Source organism: Neltuma alba, unplaced genomic scaffold (assembly GCF_004799145.2).
Source record: "Neltuma alba isolate B1F8T4 unplaced genomic scaffold, ASM479914v2 tig00005860_pilon, whole genome shotgun sequence".
NCBI lineage: Eukaryota > Viridiplantae > Streptophyta > Magnoliopsida > Fabales > Fabaceae > Neltuma > Neltuma alba.
The window spans coordinates 1-16,719 of NW_021634259.1; the positions used below are offsets into that span (position 1 = coordinate 1).

At 33.7% G+C, this 16,719-nt stretch overlaps 2 protein-coding genes across 2 annotated transcripts; one reads left to right on the forward strand and one right to left on the reverse strand.

Annotated features, from left to right (window-relative positions):
* Positions 1–301: 301 nt before the first annotated feature.
* LOC114748931 (NAC domain-containing protein 35) lies at positions 302–2,676 on the reverse strand. The gene is made up of 3 exons (XM_028937394.1): positions 2,324–2,676; positions 1,745–2,013; positions 302–1,211 (listed from the first exon to the last, which is right to left on the reverse strand). The coding sequence occupies exons 1-3, from the start codon at positions 2,601–2,603 to the stop codon at positions 498–500; spliced, it is 1,263 nt and encodes a 420-aa protein (XP_028793227.1). The 5' UTR covers positions 2,604–2,676; the 3' UTR covers positions 302–497.
* A 22-nt stretch (positions 2,677–2,698) lies between these two features.
* On the forward strand, positions 2,699–15,397 carry LOC114748934 (glutaredoxin-C8). The gene is made up of 5 exons (XM_028937396.1): positions 2,699–2,708; positions 12,179–12,370; positions 13,956–14,029; positions 14,901–14,999; positions 15,105–15,397. The coding sequence occupies exons 2-5, from the start codon at positions 12,219–12,221 to the stop codon at positions 15,179–15,181; spliced, it is 402 nt and encodes a 133-aa protein (XP_028793229.1). The 5' UTR covers positions 2,699–2,708; positions 12,179–12,218; the 3' UTR covers positions 15,182–15,397.
* The last annotated feature ends 1,322 nt before the right edge of the window (positions 15,398–16,719 follow it).

Sequence of the window (16,719 nt, forward strand, 5' to 3'; positions counted from 1 at the left end):
AAGATGTTAAGTGTGAGCATGGATTTGATTTAATATGTGAAGTCTCACATAGGATAAAATTAGGCTTAATAATATATATATATATATATATATATATATATATATAAATAAGTGAAAGAACTTATATTCTGACCATTTGTGGTTTCGATTCTGCTCTTTTCCTCCTCCCTCCCCGATTGGGTGTTTGATTCTCAACGAATATCCATTTTGGCTTGATGAATTTACACCAAATCCATCCTAGAATTATAAATTATTAAACCTAGTAAAACCATCATTAAAACCTTAAAACCTACGATCATAATATAATGCCCTGAACAATAATTAATTTGCCCAATATGAGTCATACAATATATAATAAGTTATTCAAATCTCTAACAATTAAGATCACATTAAAGATTAACAAAATTAAGGGAAGTAGCTAGATACTATGTAGTGTTGATAAATCAGCACATATAAATTGTCTCCATATTCATATATAGTATAATGTATGTGTATGATTACTTGAAGGACATGCTGGTGAAGTCTCGGTTTGTTGCCTCAGGAATTGGATTCCACTCCCACAATCTATCAGAGAAAGAGCTTGGAAGCGAATTGTTAAGAGCCATCGATGTTGATTGCTGGGGCTGCATCAGAATATTAGAGAACTGCATGTAGGGCTGATATTGCTGATGACTTTGAGAAGGAGCAGGAGGAGGAACTGCAGAAGCATAAATGTTATTGTAGTGCTGTAACTGCTGATTATAACTCACTAGCCGATTGAGATGATGGTCATCCACCATTATTGCAGTATTGAGATTTTCGTTTGATGGCAATGAGGAAGAATTAGAAGTAGTGGAGCCTTCGGGGAAGAAGGAGGAGGAGGCTCCAGGTTCTGTAGGTTGAGTTTGTGCTTGCTGCGGCTTTGGTTGCTGCATGAGGATTAACGCTTCGTCCTGATGATCCTGCAGATTGTTGTTGTTGTTGTACTTGTCGGCATCACTTGGACTGTTTTCCAGGTGAGTTTGATTCATTTTATCGACAACCTGGTCCGTTTGTTGTCCTAGGAATCTGATGTTCTGATGAGCCATTAATTGGTTGACGTTGTGCTTGTTCTTGCTGCTGTGTGAATTATGATGTGAAGCTCTTGATGATGATGTCGGGAGATAACGAGGGAGAGAGGGATGGTCGTCCACGCCTGGTCTCTTGTACACTCGACAAAGAGATATCTCAGCCTGCAAAACCCATAGACTTTAGAACAAACACGAATTTAAGATCACTTTTGCTCAGTGATCGGCCGGTCAGTTCATTTGAAAGAACTATGAAATTCAAGCTGGAGTTATGAAATGTACTATCAGTATGTACAACATCGATCCAATCATCAACGCAACGTAATTATATTCACGGCCTTAATTAATTTTCTCTCCTACATTAAATTAGGTGGCAAAGAGATATCTAGCTCAGAGCCTGAGAAGAAAATTTCATTTTGGAATCACCCAAATTAAAAGAATAGACCACTGAAAAAACTTGGTGTACAATTAAAAAGATAATGAGCTAGTGTGGAAGTCTATAGGGGTCTCGGTCTGAGGTATATTGACTGCGATGCAGCTAGCTACGAGATTTTTTAATTTGGCGAGCTAGAGAGCTATCATAGCTTTAGATCCATGTATAGAGGAAGAGAAGATTGAAACTAAAGATAGGAAGATCCAGATGAAGATGAATTCTATAGCCATAAAACTAGGGTTGAAGAAGGAGCTTTTGTGCGTACCTTCTGATATCGTTCGGTTTCGTGGTGAGGCAAGCGATACTCGTTCATAATCCAACTGGTTCGGATCCCTTTAGGAGCTTTACCGGAATAAAAGACTAGGGTTTTCTTGAGCCCAATGGATCTGAATCCATCTGTTTTGATCATTCTATCAGCTCCGGTAGCCTTCCAATACCCAGAAGTAGTCACCCGGTTCGGCCGATCACCGTTCCGATACTTCCTATCTCTCGGCACATAGAAGTACCATTCCTTCTCCCCAATCGCTGCCAAACCTGCTCCCTCTCAGCCATTAATATACGCATATGTATTCATCACTCCAAACGATTTATAATATCAGAAATTAAATATTGGATAAATCTGCACATGCCAGAATTGGTTCCTTCAACCAGAGGGAAGCTTGATTTTATATGAATATAGATATTTACAACTACTGTTTGGGAACTGGTTAAGGTTTATCTCAAGCTTCCTTCAAGAGAAGGGAATCAAGCTACGACATAAAATATAGATAGATATATAGATATCTAAACAAATCTGAGAGAGAGAGAGAGAGAGAGAGAGAGAGAGAGAGAGAAGGGTATATACCAGGAAGCTCCCAAGGGTCATACCGATAAAGATCGAGGAAAGTAATGAGCTCAACATTGAAAGGCTTGCCCTCAACCTTACGGCGAAGGTAGAACTCAACCAGTTCTTCTTCAGTTGGGTGGAAGCGAAACCCAGGCATCACCACGTCCTGCTCGTGACCGTCGTCGTCCTCTGCTGCCTCTGCTGGCGGCTGCTTCCTCTCGTCGTCGTCGTCGTCGAGGTTGTGGTAGCTATGGCTGATCCTCATGATGGAGGATGAGGTCGAAGCTGCAATTGCCATAAACCGATGATGATGATGATACTGAATATATCCAAAGGAATTCGAGAATACAAGTAGTTTAATAATCAATAGTTGGGATATACATATATTAACAATGCCTTGCTGGTTCGGTATGCTAACTATTAGCTTGTCTCTTTATACCCATAGGGCTCACAGTAAGTTATGTTATTTTTGTATTAATTGGCTGGCGTACTGGCGATAGGGCTAGAATTTTTGAGTAAGTATTATAGTCCATGAAAAATTCTTTATTTTTCTCTCTCTAGAAGGAAAATGTGGGGTTGAGTTTGAAGAGATCAGAGAGCTGAGAGTGTTTTTAAGGGCAGAAAATGACATTTCGACAAGAGGACAGTGTGTGCGGCCCCAAAGCGGTGCTCTTTGGACCTTTCTTCACCCAAGTTTTCTTTGTGGAAAGAATTTTTTTTTTTGAAAAGAAAAACTTTCTCGGTTTTTGCCATCACAAGTTCGCCAACTTCCACAGTTTGATGATATCATAATTAAAAAGTATATATATTTAACTTCACTAAGGATTATAATTACTTATCATGATGTGTTTTTTTTTCAAACTAGTTGTCATTTTGCATTAATTTAGCAGTTTCTCATGTTCACACATCAAATCTAGCGATTCGAAAATATTGCAAAGGCCTCTCTATTAGAACATTAATAAATTTTCTTGTTGGCCAAAAAAAAAAAGAACATTAAATTTTCTCAGCCAATTCACACATTTCTATATCTTTTATTTTTCTTTAAGAGACTAACCCTTTTAATTATTTATATATATAGCAAGCAGCTAGTTGAGAAGAATTTATCATTTATGAGAAATATGTATTTAGTTTCTAGGACTTGCACATTAATTATTCCTAATTTTTATAACCATAGCATACGCCAGATTAATTAATTAATTCCGGCCTTACTTTCTATAGCTTTCTCCAGTCCTATTACAGTTGTTTGGCCAAACAGTACGCTGCCAGTTATATTGGTCCCGCGTTTGTTAACTAAAACTATTTTATGCATAACTACGAAGTTCAAAATCCACGATACGAGTGTTAACTAGTTTGCACAAAGTCACTTTCTTCCGTTCTGTAATTGAATCCCATCAATTCTCCACGCTCTTTTCATCACAAAGTCTTCAGCACGATATCAGTATCCAAAACGAATTAAACCTTTTTATAAGAAGGAGAACATAAATTTGAGTCCCGGAAAGTGCACTTGTTTAGAGGCTTGATTTCTTAATTACACTGATGAAATTTGTGACAGAATTTTGCGATCGAAATGGAGAAAATGATATGTGAGATATTTACTTTAATTGAATACGCATTCAATTGCCGGCGCCGCCTCCCGGCCCCAATTTTATCATAGATATTATGTTTTAGGAAACTAAATTGAGTGAGAATCATAGATGTAATTGTTGAGCGTGATAGTTATTTTCTTAGTAAGGGAAAAAAAAAAAACAGAGAGATAAAAAGCCTGCGTTGACAAATTGACTCATTAATTCTCTTTTGGTACGATATGCATCTATAGGACAATGGAAAATATTGAAATTGATATTAAGGGCAGCTGGGCGGTGCATTTGCGGTCACCTCACCTATCAGAGGAATTAGCTAGATCAACGCTTCTTTTTTAAAGATGATATAAAAATTAAATATTTTCATGCAAAATTTGGGCTGGGCATACTTTCTTCATAATTAAAAATTGTAAAAAAATTATATTGGGACATTTCTAGAAAATTAATTATGTGTAAATGGTTGCTGCTTCCTAATGCGGTTTTGGTAGAAAATATAAATGTTGAAGGAGAAGAATAACCCAAGTTTGTGGGTATCCCTCTCTAATTAAGGAGATCCCTTGGGCACTTTAGCGAACATCCCTCTGTTGGAATACATTAACTAATTACCATTTAGGCCTGAGTTTGTAAATATAATTGTCTAATTAACTTAGGCCTCTACTATAAAATTTAATGGTGAATTCAGAATAATGCAACTTCAATTCATATTTCTAATAGTCAATGACCCCCGCCACATAAAATTTGGATAAGTTTGCAGAAAACATAAGGAGATGGTTGATATAATGATTATAATTTATATTATATTGCTAGATACACAAAACTTTTGGCTTAATCATTGTTTCTTAATTAAAAATGAATAAATTATGAGAATGATTAGTTGCAGAAATTTATAATTTATACAGCATGTAGAGCCATGCATCTCGTGATACATTAGTTATATTAAATATTAATAAAAGGATATGGCTAGAGAGATAGGCATCAATCAACATCCCATAGATAAAATTTTTCCCATTTGTTTGCTGCTTCTTCTGTTAGGTATATATTCGCGTACCCTACGCGCACACACACACACAAACTCATTATATGGTGAAATTCAAATGTAAATTTTCAGCTGGAAAATCAACTACCAAAGGATTATATAAAGTAAAGTTTGTAAATTTTAGTGAAAGACAAAAAAATATAGTGCAAGTACAAATAGATGAATAATGCATGTGTATAAAAATAGATAAGGCAAAATCATGTGCATGCATCCAGGTGTATTGAAGTAAGTGCTAAGGAGGTGGGGAAGGTATGTGTGGGGGCAATGCAAGAAGCTGGAGGAAACAAACATTATTGTCACTTTGTTTCTTTTTTTTTTTTTCCTTTTTGAAATATGTGTGCGCGTGTGTGTTTATATAATTTTGTATATATTTTGTTAGGTATACAAAACTTGTGGATGAATCAAGAATCCCGTGACTTCTCTTTTGATCTCTTGCCCATGACAGCAATATGTCATACTTTAATTTGCTTCTTCTTTTCTTTCACATCATCATTTGCTAAATAATGTTTCTTACTTTTCTTAGTGACATTATATATATGTATATTATCTAATTTTATAAGATCATGAGTTTAATTAATTAGCATTCAGTTTGTCTACTTTTTTTTTCATTTTATTACATGATCTCTTTCAGAAAAATGTGAAACTCATCAAATAACACAACGAAAGTTATTAATTTGGCCAATTACATATCCATACCCTAGGTTAAAACTCATTATAGCATGATTGGGATTAAGCAATATCTGAGTTGCGATGAGTATATCTATAGAAGATCATACCTTAGCTTATACAAATATATGTCCCATCAACTTTATGATGAGGCCTCCATGATGAGGCAAAAAGCTTGACCATTTGGTTATATCTATGAATGGATCGATGTAAACATTAAATGGATAGAGGCAGGAGTACGTTCTGAATTTCTTGTCATAAAAAAGCCAAACCGTGTCGTTTTATATATATTATAGTGACAAATAATCCACCACCCCACCGCCCATCCTCTCATTCTTTTCATAAAGGAATCCAATAACTTTATTATATATCCATCGTCAAATTAGATTTGAGGCCAATCTCTCCACTATGAAATGAAATGAATCTAAAAGCTTCATAATATTGTGAGGTCAGAAATCTGATATGGTTGCTAGTAGCTGGACGGTTGGTATATACATCTGAAATGGTCGTCGGAAGTGACTAGAGATTTTTAATTTGCTTCCTTCATCTTTGTCCTTTCTTCCAAGTCTTCCCTGCGTTGAAATTTCATATCAAACAAATTAGCAAATGGATTCATTCCCCCCAAACATCGATGACTCAATAGAGAGAGAGAATTTTCCCACGAAAATACAAACAACTTCCCTTCAGTGTCTCTCTCTAAATTGACTTGATCACCAAGCACTTACACGTAATATATTACAGCAACTTTTATTTGTCTGTCTTACATTTTAGCTAATTATCTTAATCTCTCACCCCATGCTTCTTTGTAACGAAGTGATTATGATCCTTAGTCTCATAATTCGTCGCATTTATCTATTACTCAATACTCCTTTTATATACTACTATACTTCCTCTTATAGAACACCTTCTAAAAAGTTTCATTGATCTAAGGCATTTGATAGTTTTAAATAGTATTAAATACTTTTTTTTATATAAGCTCGTATTTGACAAGGATAGTGAGAGAGAGAGAGAGAGAGAGATAAAATTAAATCAATATGATATTAGAGTTTAATGTAGTTGGTAAGGATAATACTAAAAATCACTTGAATGTTATAATAAGTTTAGTATTTTAAATTACTTTTTCATTTGTGTGAATTAGTTGAAAATGAATTGTATTTGAAAAAAATGTGTGTAGTTGCTTCACTTTGATTTGGTGTCTGGCCACACATGCTGAGTGAGTTACAGTTTTAAATTTGTTGACCAATTACTTGACTTGATTTGGCCAATTAATTATGGTTGTGGGGCTGTGTTAGGTCGGTAAGGGTTTGGGTTCGCCCCATTAAAAATGAAAATATTTTGAATACCAAGAACCACCAAGGGAGCCACAATTAACAGGTAAAATGTTTTGGAAAAACTCATAATATATATATATATATAGAAAATTAAAATCAAAATAGAGATCTTTCTAAAAAAAACGTAATTTGAAAAATATCACGTAAATGAAATTCGACAATAATATTATGCTAATATAATCTTGAGTCGATTGTTGGAATTGGGTTAACCAAACTAATGCTAATAGCACTAAATAGTTAATTTATGCTAATATCATAGATTGATGAGCATTGATGCTGGTTCCTAAATATTATTATTATTACTACTACTAAATCATGTCAAAACTCTCCGGACATCATTATTTACATTGACGTCACTATAATTTGCAAATGATTAATCTGTTTTATTGATAATCTAAAAATAATCATAATTATATAATTGATGTGACTGCGAGATTATTGATAACGCCACTCAAACGAGCTATGTAAAACCCATCCATAGCAATATTTTGATTAATTATCAATATCATTTAAATATAATTCATTTAGGTTAATTAATATACATCCACTTTAACAAGAATGATGCAAGCCAGGCCTATACCTTTACGTCTTTTACCCACTTTCCATTATACTATTAATAAACAAGCCAATAAATATTGACTTTCTTGTCACAATTTCTTCGGATGGATTTCCTTCAATAAAATATTAATAAAAATCAAGCAGTTTTCATACATTAATTAATTTTTTAGTAACTAGCCAGGCTAGCCTATGAATATCTTTTTCGATATGGACAGAGCTTGTACATGTAATCAACCAACCTGTTTCAAAGATTCAGATTGCCTAATGTAATATAATCTTATAAGAACATGAATGAAAGTGTTAATAGATTATTAATCTTAATTATTTTTCCTCTCCTGGAAACTTGTAGTCTTGCATTTTTTTCTCTAAATTTGACCTGGAACTTTCTCCCGGACCTTTTTTCTTTCTTATTCTTTATTTCTTGGTTTGATAGAAACACTTTCTTGGGTGTCAAACATTAAGAATAGTAAAAGCAGCGTAAATATATTGTCGTCATGCACAAAGATTGACTTTTGCATGATGATGGAACTGGAAAACACGCTTTGAGGTGATAATTTGGATTTTCAAAATATATCACTATTTTTTCTCTTTAATATAAGAGTTATTTGATTAATTAGGTAAATTAATTAAGTTAAATAAATAAATTAATTATGATAAATATGACATGATTTCTCTAAAATATAATGTTAAGGTATAACATTAGATTATATATATTTATAGTTAGACAAAATAATTATTTGGGAGAAAATGATAAATGTGAGAGATAAAATGAATTGAGATCTTATATTTAGAATCAAATATAATTCTTAACTAGTTCTTATATTAGAAATGGAGGGAAATATTAAAGAACAATTTTGAAACCAATTAATAATTCATGAATCTGTTCTAAGACTATTCTAAAATTCATGGCCACCAGATGAGAATAAGAAGAAAATATCTAAATTGTAAAGTTAATTAGGGTTTAGGGTTTCACCATCAAAATTGCCGACTTTTTAAAACAAGTTGATTCGTGATACTGAAATCATGAAACGAGTGGGTGAATGATGATACACGAGATCCCGTGGATGAGAACAAAACCTAAACCCAAAATGAGAGACAGGAAAGTGGCATCGTTAAATATAAGAATAAAAATAAAGAGCCCGCTAAATATAAAATATAAATACGTGGATGTAGTAGTAGTCGTCTTTTGATCCTATTTATAAGGCATTCCAAACATATTTCACACATATTAAAGAAAACATTAAAATACACTAACTCTTTATTAAAATATAATAACTTTTTAACTTTACCTTTATTTAATATCTACATACACTTTTTAAAAAAGATAACTATCTATACTATAATAAATGAAAAACCAAATAATATATTCATGCTAGGAATTTAATGAAATAACTTATATTTAGGAAAAAAAATCTTCTTTTTTTTGCCTCATAAACGGTACAGTGGAGCATGTAGTAGTAACTTTTTCTTTTATTTTTGTTTAAATTTATGCTTTATGGAACACTTGGCAATTAATTAATTAATTAAATTGAAGAGCAAATGGGAATCACACAAAAAGGGGTGAAGCCACATTGGAGGGTCCACTTTTAAAACCGCTGGATGTACCAAATATTTAATGTGAATACGATTCCTAATATAAGCTCTTTTGACCATCTGACATTGTCCCGGACTACATTTTGACCTGCTGACTCTGCCTTTATTGTTCTTCAATAATCATCCATGGTCCATAGTTTTTTTTTTATTACACATTTCATTCAATTTTGGATGATTTTATCGTTATCATTTTCATATTCTTCACACATTTTAATATATTCCAAGTTATATAAATCTAATTATATATTTTTCAATTTTTAAATTGCTATCTCTAGTTTTCAACAAAATTTCTCGTAGTAGAAGTGTATTTTTCATATTACACGTACATTTAATATTTTATATTAATTTGAGAAATATTGTATGTTTGAAATAAATTTATGAATGTTAAGAATGAACTTCAGGATATTTTGGTACCATCAAAAATGGGATGGCATGTCCTATCCAATGCCGGTGGAGCCATAACCAAGAAATGGCCACGACCCACCATGTGCACATTCAATAATATTTACGGGATTTTTCATTATGACTTTGTTGAGGAAATTAAATTGTGGGGGGTGATATTGTACTGGTATTGACTAACTATACTAGTATTCAATAACTAATAAATAGTATCATTTTTTTAATAAATTTTATATATTGACAATGATTTGAAATTGAAGTAAAATTCTTAAAAATGTGAAAGTCAATTAGCATTTATTGAACTCCATTCACAGCTAAATAAAAAATATATTTTTTCAGCAGGAATTGGAAAAAATAAATTATGTTTATCATCATTTATGTTTTCTTTTGCTAAGGGATTTAACGTTTGACCGTCAACATTATTATTTGTAGGTGCCGTTAATTTCCTTAAGTTTCATATGTCCAATTATTCCTAATCAGATGCGTACCTAAAGATCTCCACAAGTTTACAGTATTTGAGCTCACTTAATCATACAGTGAATAATAATAATAATGAAATTTGATTCAATTGAAGGTGCTAATTAATTAGTAGGCAATTCTTGAAAGAGAGGGCAAAAAGAAAAAGAATGGAGCTTGGGAGGTTAAGAGCATTGGATGGGACGAGTGATAGTAACAGAGGGCGAGAATCCCGTGATTGCTTTGATGAGTTTGGCTACAAATTAACAACATGTGTGTGCTGTCACTGATAGCTCTGTTTTTGCAAACCAAATATTGTTTAAAAAAAAAAACCATTTGATATCTCAAATCTATTTTCCCTATTTTTCACTTCACTCCCTCATCATATTCTCTTCTCAATTTCATCCCCCCAACACCACTCGTGTGCGTTTTATTATTCAGTCATTTACTTATGAAATTATTATCAATGCTACCCTTTTGTTATTTAAAAGAAAAAAAGATATCTTCTTTTTTTTTTTTTTGCAAAAAATGCAAAATGATTAAGCATTAGAACTTAAGAGGTCTACAAAGTGCAGTTAAGAAAAAGGAAAAGCAAAATAAGAAAAAGAAGAGAAGAAATTATGGTCCCTGCTAACAATAGTCTACTTTAAGAAAAGAACATAAAAGAAGTTTAACTTTGTGCTCAAGGTCCCCTGCGATCATCTAAAGGTGGGTCAAATTACTCGTAACTAGTTTCTTCTAAAAACAAACAAGTTGAAGTCGAGAGCAATCATCCCTTATTGTTCTGCCCATTCTAGTAATCCGAAGCAAAATATTCCGAAAGCAAAGAGAATTGAACTTCTGAGGATTAATGAAAGAACGATGGCAGAAGAAACCTTGGATAGGGTTTCCTCAAAATAATATAAAAGCATGCAAGGAAGTGCTACTTCTGCAAAAAATTTTTTTCAAACATTAGTACAGTTCATCCTTTGCTAGTCAAAGAGAAATTTGCAGAATTTGCTGCAGCAGGGTTTTCCCTTTGTGCCATCATCGGATGAATTGAGGAAAAACCCATTTCGAAATATGCTTACCAGCCCTGGATTTCTTTAATAACTTTTGTGGGTTGCTCAATCTTTCTTTCATGTAAGGCTTGGTTACGTTTCCACCATACTACGTTTAATGAGATGATGATGTCCTTGAGAAGAAATTTGAGATTAACATGAGAAAGCCTATCATTAGAAGAAAAAAGATATCTAGACTAGCAGCGACACAACACAGGTTTATGCATAAATAATTGTTAATTTCTTTTATTTAAAAACAAATTACACGGAGTTATCTTTTTGTTTGTGGCCCATGATGAATGCTGTGGTTATTGGACCTTTTTCCCAAAAGAAGAAGGGGACCTGTAATCACACTTTCTTAGCCTAAACTGGTAAGCCCATTTGGGACAGAACATTCGGCTCCAAAAGGAGATGTTGTGAGTCCAACCCAAGATATTTGTGTTTTTCTGACCTTTTTGGACCTCAAAGGTATTATTATTATCATTATCATTATTATTATTATTATTATTATTATTAAGGAAGCAAAGGCCAAAGGGTGAACCGTCGTTTGAAAGATCTTGAGTCTATCTGAGAATTTCTCAGTCAATATTTTTTTTTTAATTTCAAATAAGAGCAGGAATTTTAAAGACCATAAAGTTTGGAGGGTCAAGCACGGCTGGTTACCATACGCCATTAAAAATCAGATATCTCCCTGTGTCTACCAGTTCTCCTTCTACATTTGCTTCCTCAGACTTTGACTGATCCTAATTTAAATAAATATTAATAATTAATTAGCATAAAATATATTTTTTCCTAAAATTTTTCATCCATCTTTAAAAAGTTATAGCCATTCTTTTTTTTTTTTGACCAGCAAAGTTATAGCCATTCAAACAATGGAATACCTTGTTGTTTGATATATTAGACTTTTTTTTTTATGTATATTGCACAAGTACAAAGTAAAAAATTAATTTTTAATGATATTATTTTCTGTAAAATTTATTACAGTTAATTTACTTTTAATAAGATTCATTTATTGTTTTTCAAAAAGATTTCAAATATTTGCCAATAATCATGGATTTGACTTTGAGGCTAGGACATTGATACTCTTTGGGGACATCTACGGTTGATAATAGGTGATTCGGCAATCAAATAAACGGTCAGGATTTTTCGAAATCTGACGCAAAGAATTTTCAATCGCTCTATGGCTGGTTAGTCCCAGATCGAAGGAGGGCCAGAATTCAGAAACGCTGGTCAGTGGTTTGCTCCGCGATCTCCATGGCGGGTGCTGTGAGAACGACGATGACGGCGATGCTGGTGATGCTAGCCGCAATCTCTCTGTATTATGCTGAAGCTTCTACTACGGCTGAGTTTGTGCATAACACCATCACGTCCCACAAGATCGTCATCTTTTCCAAGTCCTATTGCCCGTGCGTATCCACACTCTTCTGCTCTTCTTGATCTTTTGATTTATTTGATGCTACTGATCTTTTTATTTTCTCTGCAAATTGCTTGGACTTCTATCTAATTTGTTGTTGAATTATGATGATCCCGTTGATATGATTGGTTTTGAGCAGATGAAAGTGTCGGATTTCACTGGCTTGTCGAATTGGTCTCGCAGTGTCCATTTATATTGCTTCTCTTAAAATTAGATGATAATATTGGCCTGATGATGCGCTGGTACATCGGTACATTGCGAATCTCCATTCCATTTGCTTTATTTTTTGGGTTTCTGCTCTTAAGAAGTACACCTCAATAGCCTAGGTTACCAGATTTGAGAAGTTGCCTTAATAGCTAAAATGGTAAATCCCTTTGCCCCCTTTTCCTTGGTGAACGAGGCGGAAGAGGCGGATTACATTCGATATTATCTTCATTACTTTGAAACTATATGTTGTTATATGCAAGTAATGTAATTCCACCCCAAAATTCTGAATGTTGCTTCCATCAGATACTGTAAATGCAAGTATCATTCTTGAGTGAAAATCGAAGACAGATACTGATCCGATCCTTGAATCTTGATGATTGTGAAGATTGGAGAGTCTTGGAGCTTGATTATTATCTGCATTTTGTCTTTAAGATTCAGAATATTGTGCTGTATAAGAATGATATTCATGAGCATTTATAGCAGAAAAACCATTTAGTCTCTAGTTCCCTTTTGTGTAATGATTTGTGTGATGTTGATAGCCGAATTTTATTTTGATGTTTTGTACAAATTTTTGCCTGAGAGGCTTTACATTTACAATTTGTTTTAAAAAATGGTTTCTGAAAGTTTTTCTCTTGGCCAGTGGTTTCTGAGAGGTGAAATGCTTTAAACGATATATCAAATATAAATGGCCAACAGATTCTTGAATGCTAGATTTTAACGTAGCCGCGGGAAAAATATGAGTAAAATTAACCATGGTACTAGAAATGCAAAAGGCAGAACAATATTGAGAGATCCTACAATGACGCCATTCTCACGTCCTCAGTAAGCTGCTTAACATCAACCTTTCAAAATTAAACTGATAACCGGAAGATTGAATTGTCATAGATCTGCGTCCATAAAGTATATCTTCATCTTTTTCATGCATGTTATATCCAGCAAGTGTATGCTGCCTTTGTCTCATCAAAATTTTGTAGGATGTAGATATTAGTCATTATTTCTTCGTAATTGGATAACACTTATGGTTGCTTAGATTTTAAATATGAATACTGTATGGATCTGATATTTAGGATAGTATTGAATTCAATCTGCTGTTTATGTTTCTATAAGCTCATTAGTCATTACCTGATAATTATGATTCTGGCCCAAGAAACAAAATGATAATTATGTGATTGATGATGCCATGTAAATTCCAAAGTTCTCCATTATTTGCTCTTCCTTCCTCTTATAAATTTTATAGTCACTCAAAAAAAATTGTGCCCTTCATAAACTTGATGAGCGGATGTTAACTTTGGACAACAAATTCGATCTTCTACTGCAGTAAAGCACTCAAGATGTTTAATGTTGCTTCTGATTTCATTTTGGTATTTTAGGTACTGCCGAAGAGCAAAAGCTGTTTTCAAAGAATTAAAACAAGAGGCACATGTTGTTGAGCTTGATGAGAGAGGTATCCTCATTCTTTTCCCCTTTCCTCCCGCATAGTAAATGCTAGAATCGGTTCTGTCTCTAGTAGGGAGAATGAAATGATGTGGTTTTAATGGGCATTCTTGAAAAGCAGGGTGGGTTAGTATTTCTTTCTAGTAACTCCCTTTGGACGGAAAGTTTCTTTCTTTCTTTCGCAAGAGATCTTGGGACTCTACTAACGAGGGAAACGATAAAAACTAGAGGGGTTGGAGCTAAGTTGGCACAATTCCTTTGTAAACTCCATAGCTCCAATGCAAGCAGCTAAGTTGCACAAACGAGACACCCAACATAGCTTAACCTACAGAGACGCAGCAAACAAGTGACTCATGGCAGAGAAAAGCTTCAAATCCTTTAGATCTGTGGCCAACTGACCTCTCCTGAAACGAGCCCAAGGTTTATTCATGAGCAGAGTGAAATAACATGAAATAAACAAAGCTTTAAATCAAGGGGAACAAATCAAAATGATATTAGAAGATCGTAGTTTGTTTTCTACAGGGATAGTTACATCTTACATGTGGTATAAACATACAAAGCAATTGAAAGAACAATGAAATAAACCAAGTGATGTTGTAGATGAAAAATAATTCCCATGTTCCTATTTTAAATAACAATAAAAAAGGGGACTGTTAAGTAATGATAACAAAACCATGCTACACATTATTTGTCTTGGTTTTTTCCACTCTTCAATTTCGTTTCTTCTCTTGTACCAACAAGCCCTCAGGCTCAGCCTATCAAAAGAAGAGGGATCAGTTAATTGGGGTTAAATAGGAATTCTGTTTCGTAAAAGAATGAATGTATTTTCTGTATAAATATGTACAGGAGTAATTGCTGGTAATTATATTTTCTTCTTGCAGACGATGGCTCAAAGATTCAGGATATTATGGTTAATATTGTTGGGAGGCGTACTGTGCCACAAGTCTTTATTAACGGAAAGCACCTTGGTGGTTCGGATGGTAAGTGTTCCTTTGTGAGAGCAAGTATGGACTTGTCTTTTGTTCCAACAAATCCTGATTTTCTAGGAACACCACTCATATATTTGTTAATTGACTGTTCTGTAGATACCGTTGAAGCCTATGAGAGTGGAAAACTGGCAAATCTTCTGGGAATTGAGACAGAGGTTAATGATGATTTATGAATCAGATTAGTAATACTTTGAAATTTGTAATTTTACTTTGAGTCCAAAATGAAATTGCTGCGCATACAAGGGCGGACCCAATACTATGCTTTGATAGAACAGACGTTTTCATCTTATATCATATGGGATTTTGATCAATAAGTTCTGACGTAATTTAGTTTGGTATGGTTTGCTAGTTGAAAGAGTGAGATTATTAGTACTTGTTGAGCATGAAAATTGTCGTTGAATGTTACCTAGTTATGCTAAATACATACAAAAAATGACAATGAGGGAAAAATTTCCGAGCACGCTATTGAAATAATGAAATGACGTAGCTTTTTAGTATGATGTTACTTTTGTTACGTGCTGGTAATTTTCATTGACACACATTCATGTAACTTGAAAAGGAAATTTTGATTTCATGGAGAGTCCGAACTTCTTCATAAAGTATCTCTAAGTTTATTTAAATTTCTTAATGTATATTGGACCAATAAATTCTGTTAAGAATTTCAAACTGTGCCTAACTTAGAAAAGTAATTCTCATGTTAGAAAGTTGAATTTTTCGTCAAATGATTTCCGCTCATAACTGAAGAATTCTTGCGACAGAGCATGTCAGAGACTGGAGGCTTTCCTTGTTCTTCGTCCCTGCGGCTGCGATACCCCATCTATCCAAATTTCTAGTTGAAAAGTTTAATACTTACCTATTTCGAAGAGATGTTTGATCTTAGCTTTGATTTATTTATTGATTTATTTTTGAAAAAACTAAATTTGCATATTCCAGTCTATAGGGCAGTCATCTTAAAGACCTCACGAATTTGAATTCCACGTCTGTGAGACTAACCTCATGGTTTAGTTTGAAATTGTGTCTTCCAAGGTTGCACTGAATTCCACGTTGGAATTTATCTTTTTTTTTTTTAAATTATTTTATTTGGAAGCGAGGAGTTCCCTCTGAAACATAATCTGGTTTTCCAATCATAATGATGTTCCTTCATGACTCCGTTGTAATTCAATTCCTTACGCCAAATGCGCCACGAGAAACAGATGGCAGAAGTGAGCCAAAAGGTGTTAAAGAAGGGTTTAAATGCATGAATAAAGTAGGTAGTAACTATGAATTTAATTAATTAATAATTGATGATTGTCGTTAAGCATAGGGCACTATGTAGGGGGCGTGTCATCCTGATAATGTAACAGCCATCACAAAATAATTATAGAGCTATATTATTATTACGTAGTCACGACCACACTAAGCTTTCTTCTTCCACTTTTTCTTTCGTCCACTAGTTTTTGGCCACAAAATCTTACAAAAAGAAAGATTTTCAGTCATGACTTTTCAGCACAAAATTGCCCATTTCATACTCACTTCTAATCTTAATCCTCTGGTTTTTCACGTGAGACCAGGCTTTTACGGTTCTACCTTATTGAATATTCAATAATACATGCAATTATGCATATTGACAGGTTCAACGGGGAAGGCAAACTTTAAAGAAAACTAGTTTACGTTCCCCTGATCTCTCATCCATAAAAAATCTTTTAATTAATCTGTGTTTCTAATAATATAC

Excerpts from the sequence above, each read along its gene's own strand:
- LOC114748931 (XM_028937394.1), bottom strand. The coding sequence starts at position 2,603 with ATGGCAATTGCAGCTTCGACCTCATCCTCCATCATGAGGATCAGCCAT. Across the intron at positions 2,014-2,323 it reads TGACCCTTGGGAGCTTCCTG|GTTTGGCAGCGATTGGGGAG; the intron begins GTATATACCCTT and ends GAGAGGGAGCAG. Across the intron at positions 1,212-1,744 it reads AAACCGAACGATATCAGAAG|GCTGAGATATCTCTTTGTCG; the intron begins GTACGCACAAAA and ends TGGGTTTTGCAG.
- LOC114748934 (XM_028937396.1), top strand. The coding sequence starts at position 12,219 with ATGGCGGGTGCTGTGAGAACGACGATGACGGCGATGCTGGTGATGCTA. Across the intron at positions 12,371-13,955 it reads TTTTCCAAGTCCTATTGCCC|GTACTGCCGAAGAGCAAAAG; the intron begins GTGCGTATCCAC and ends TTGGTATTTTAG. Across the intron at positions 14,030-14,900 it reads TGTTGAGCTTGATGAGAGAG|ACGATGGCTCAAAGATTCAG; the intron begins GTATCCTCATTC and ends TTCTTCTTGCAG.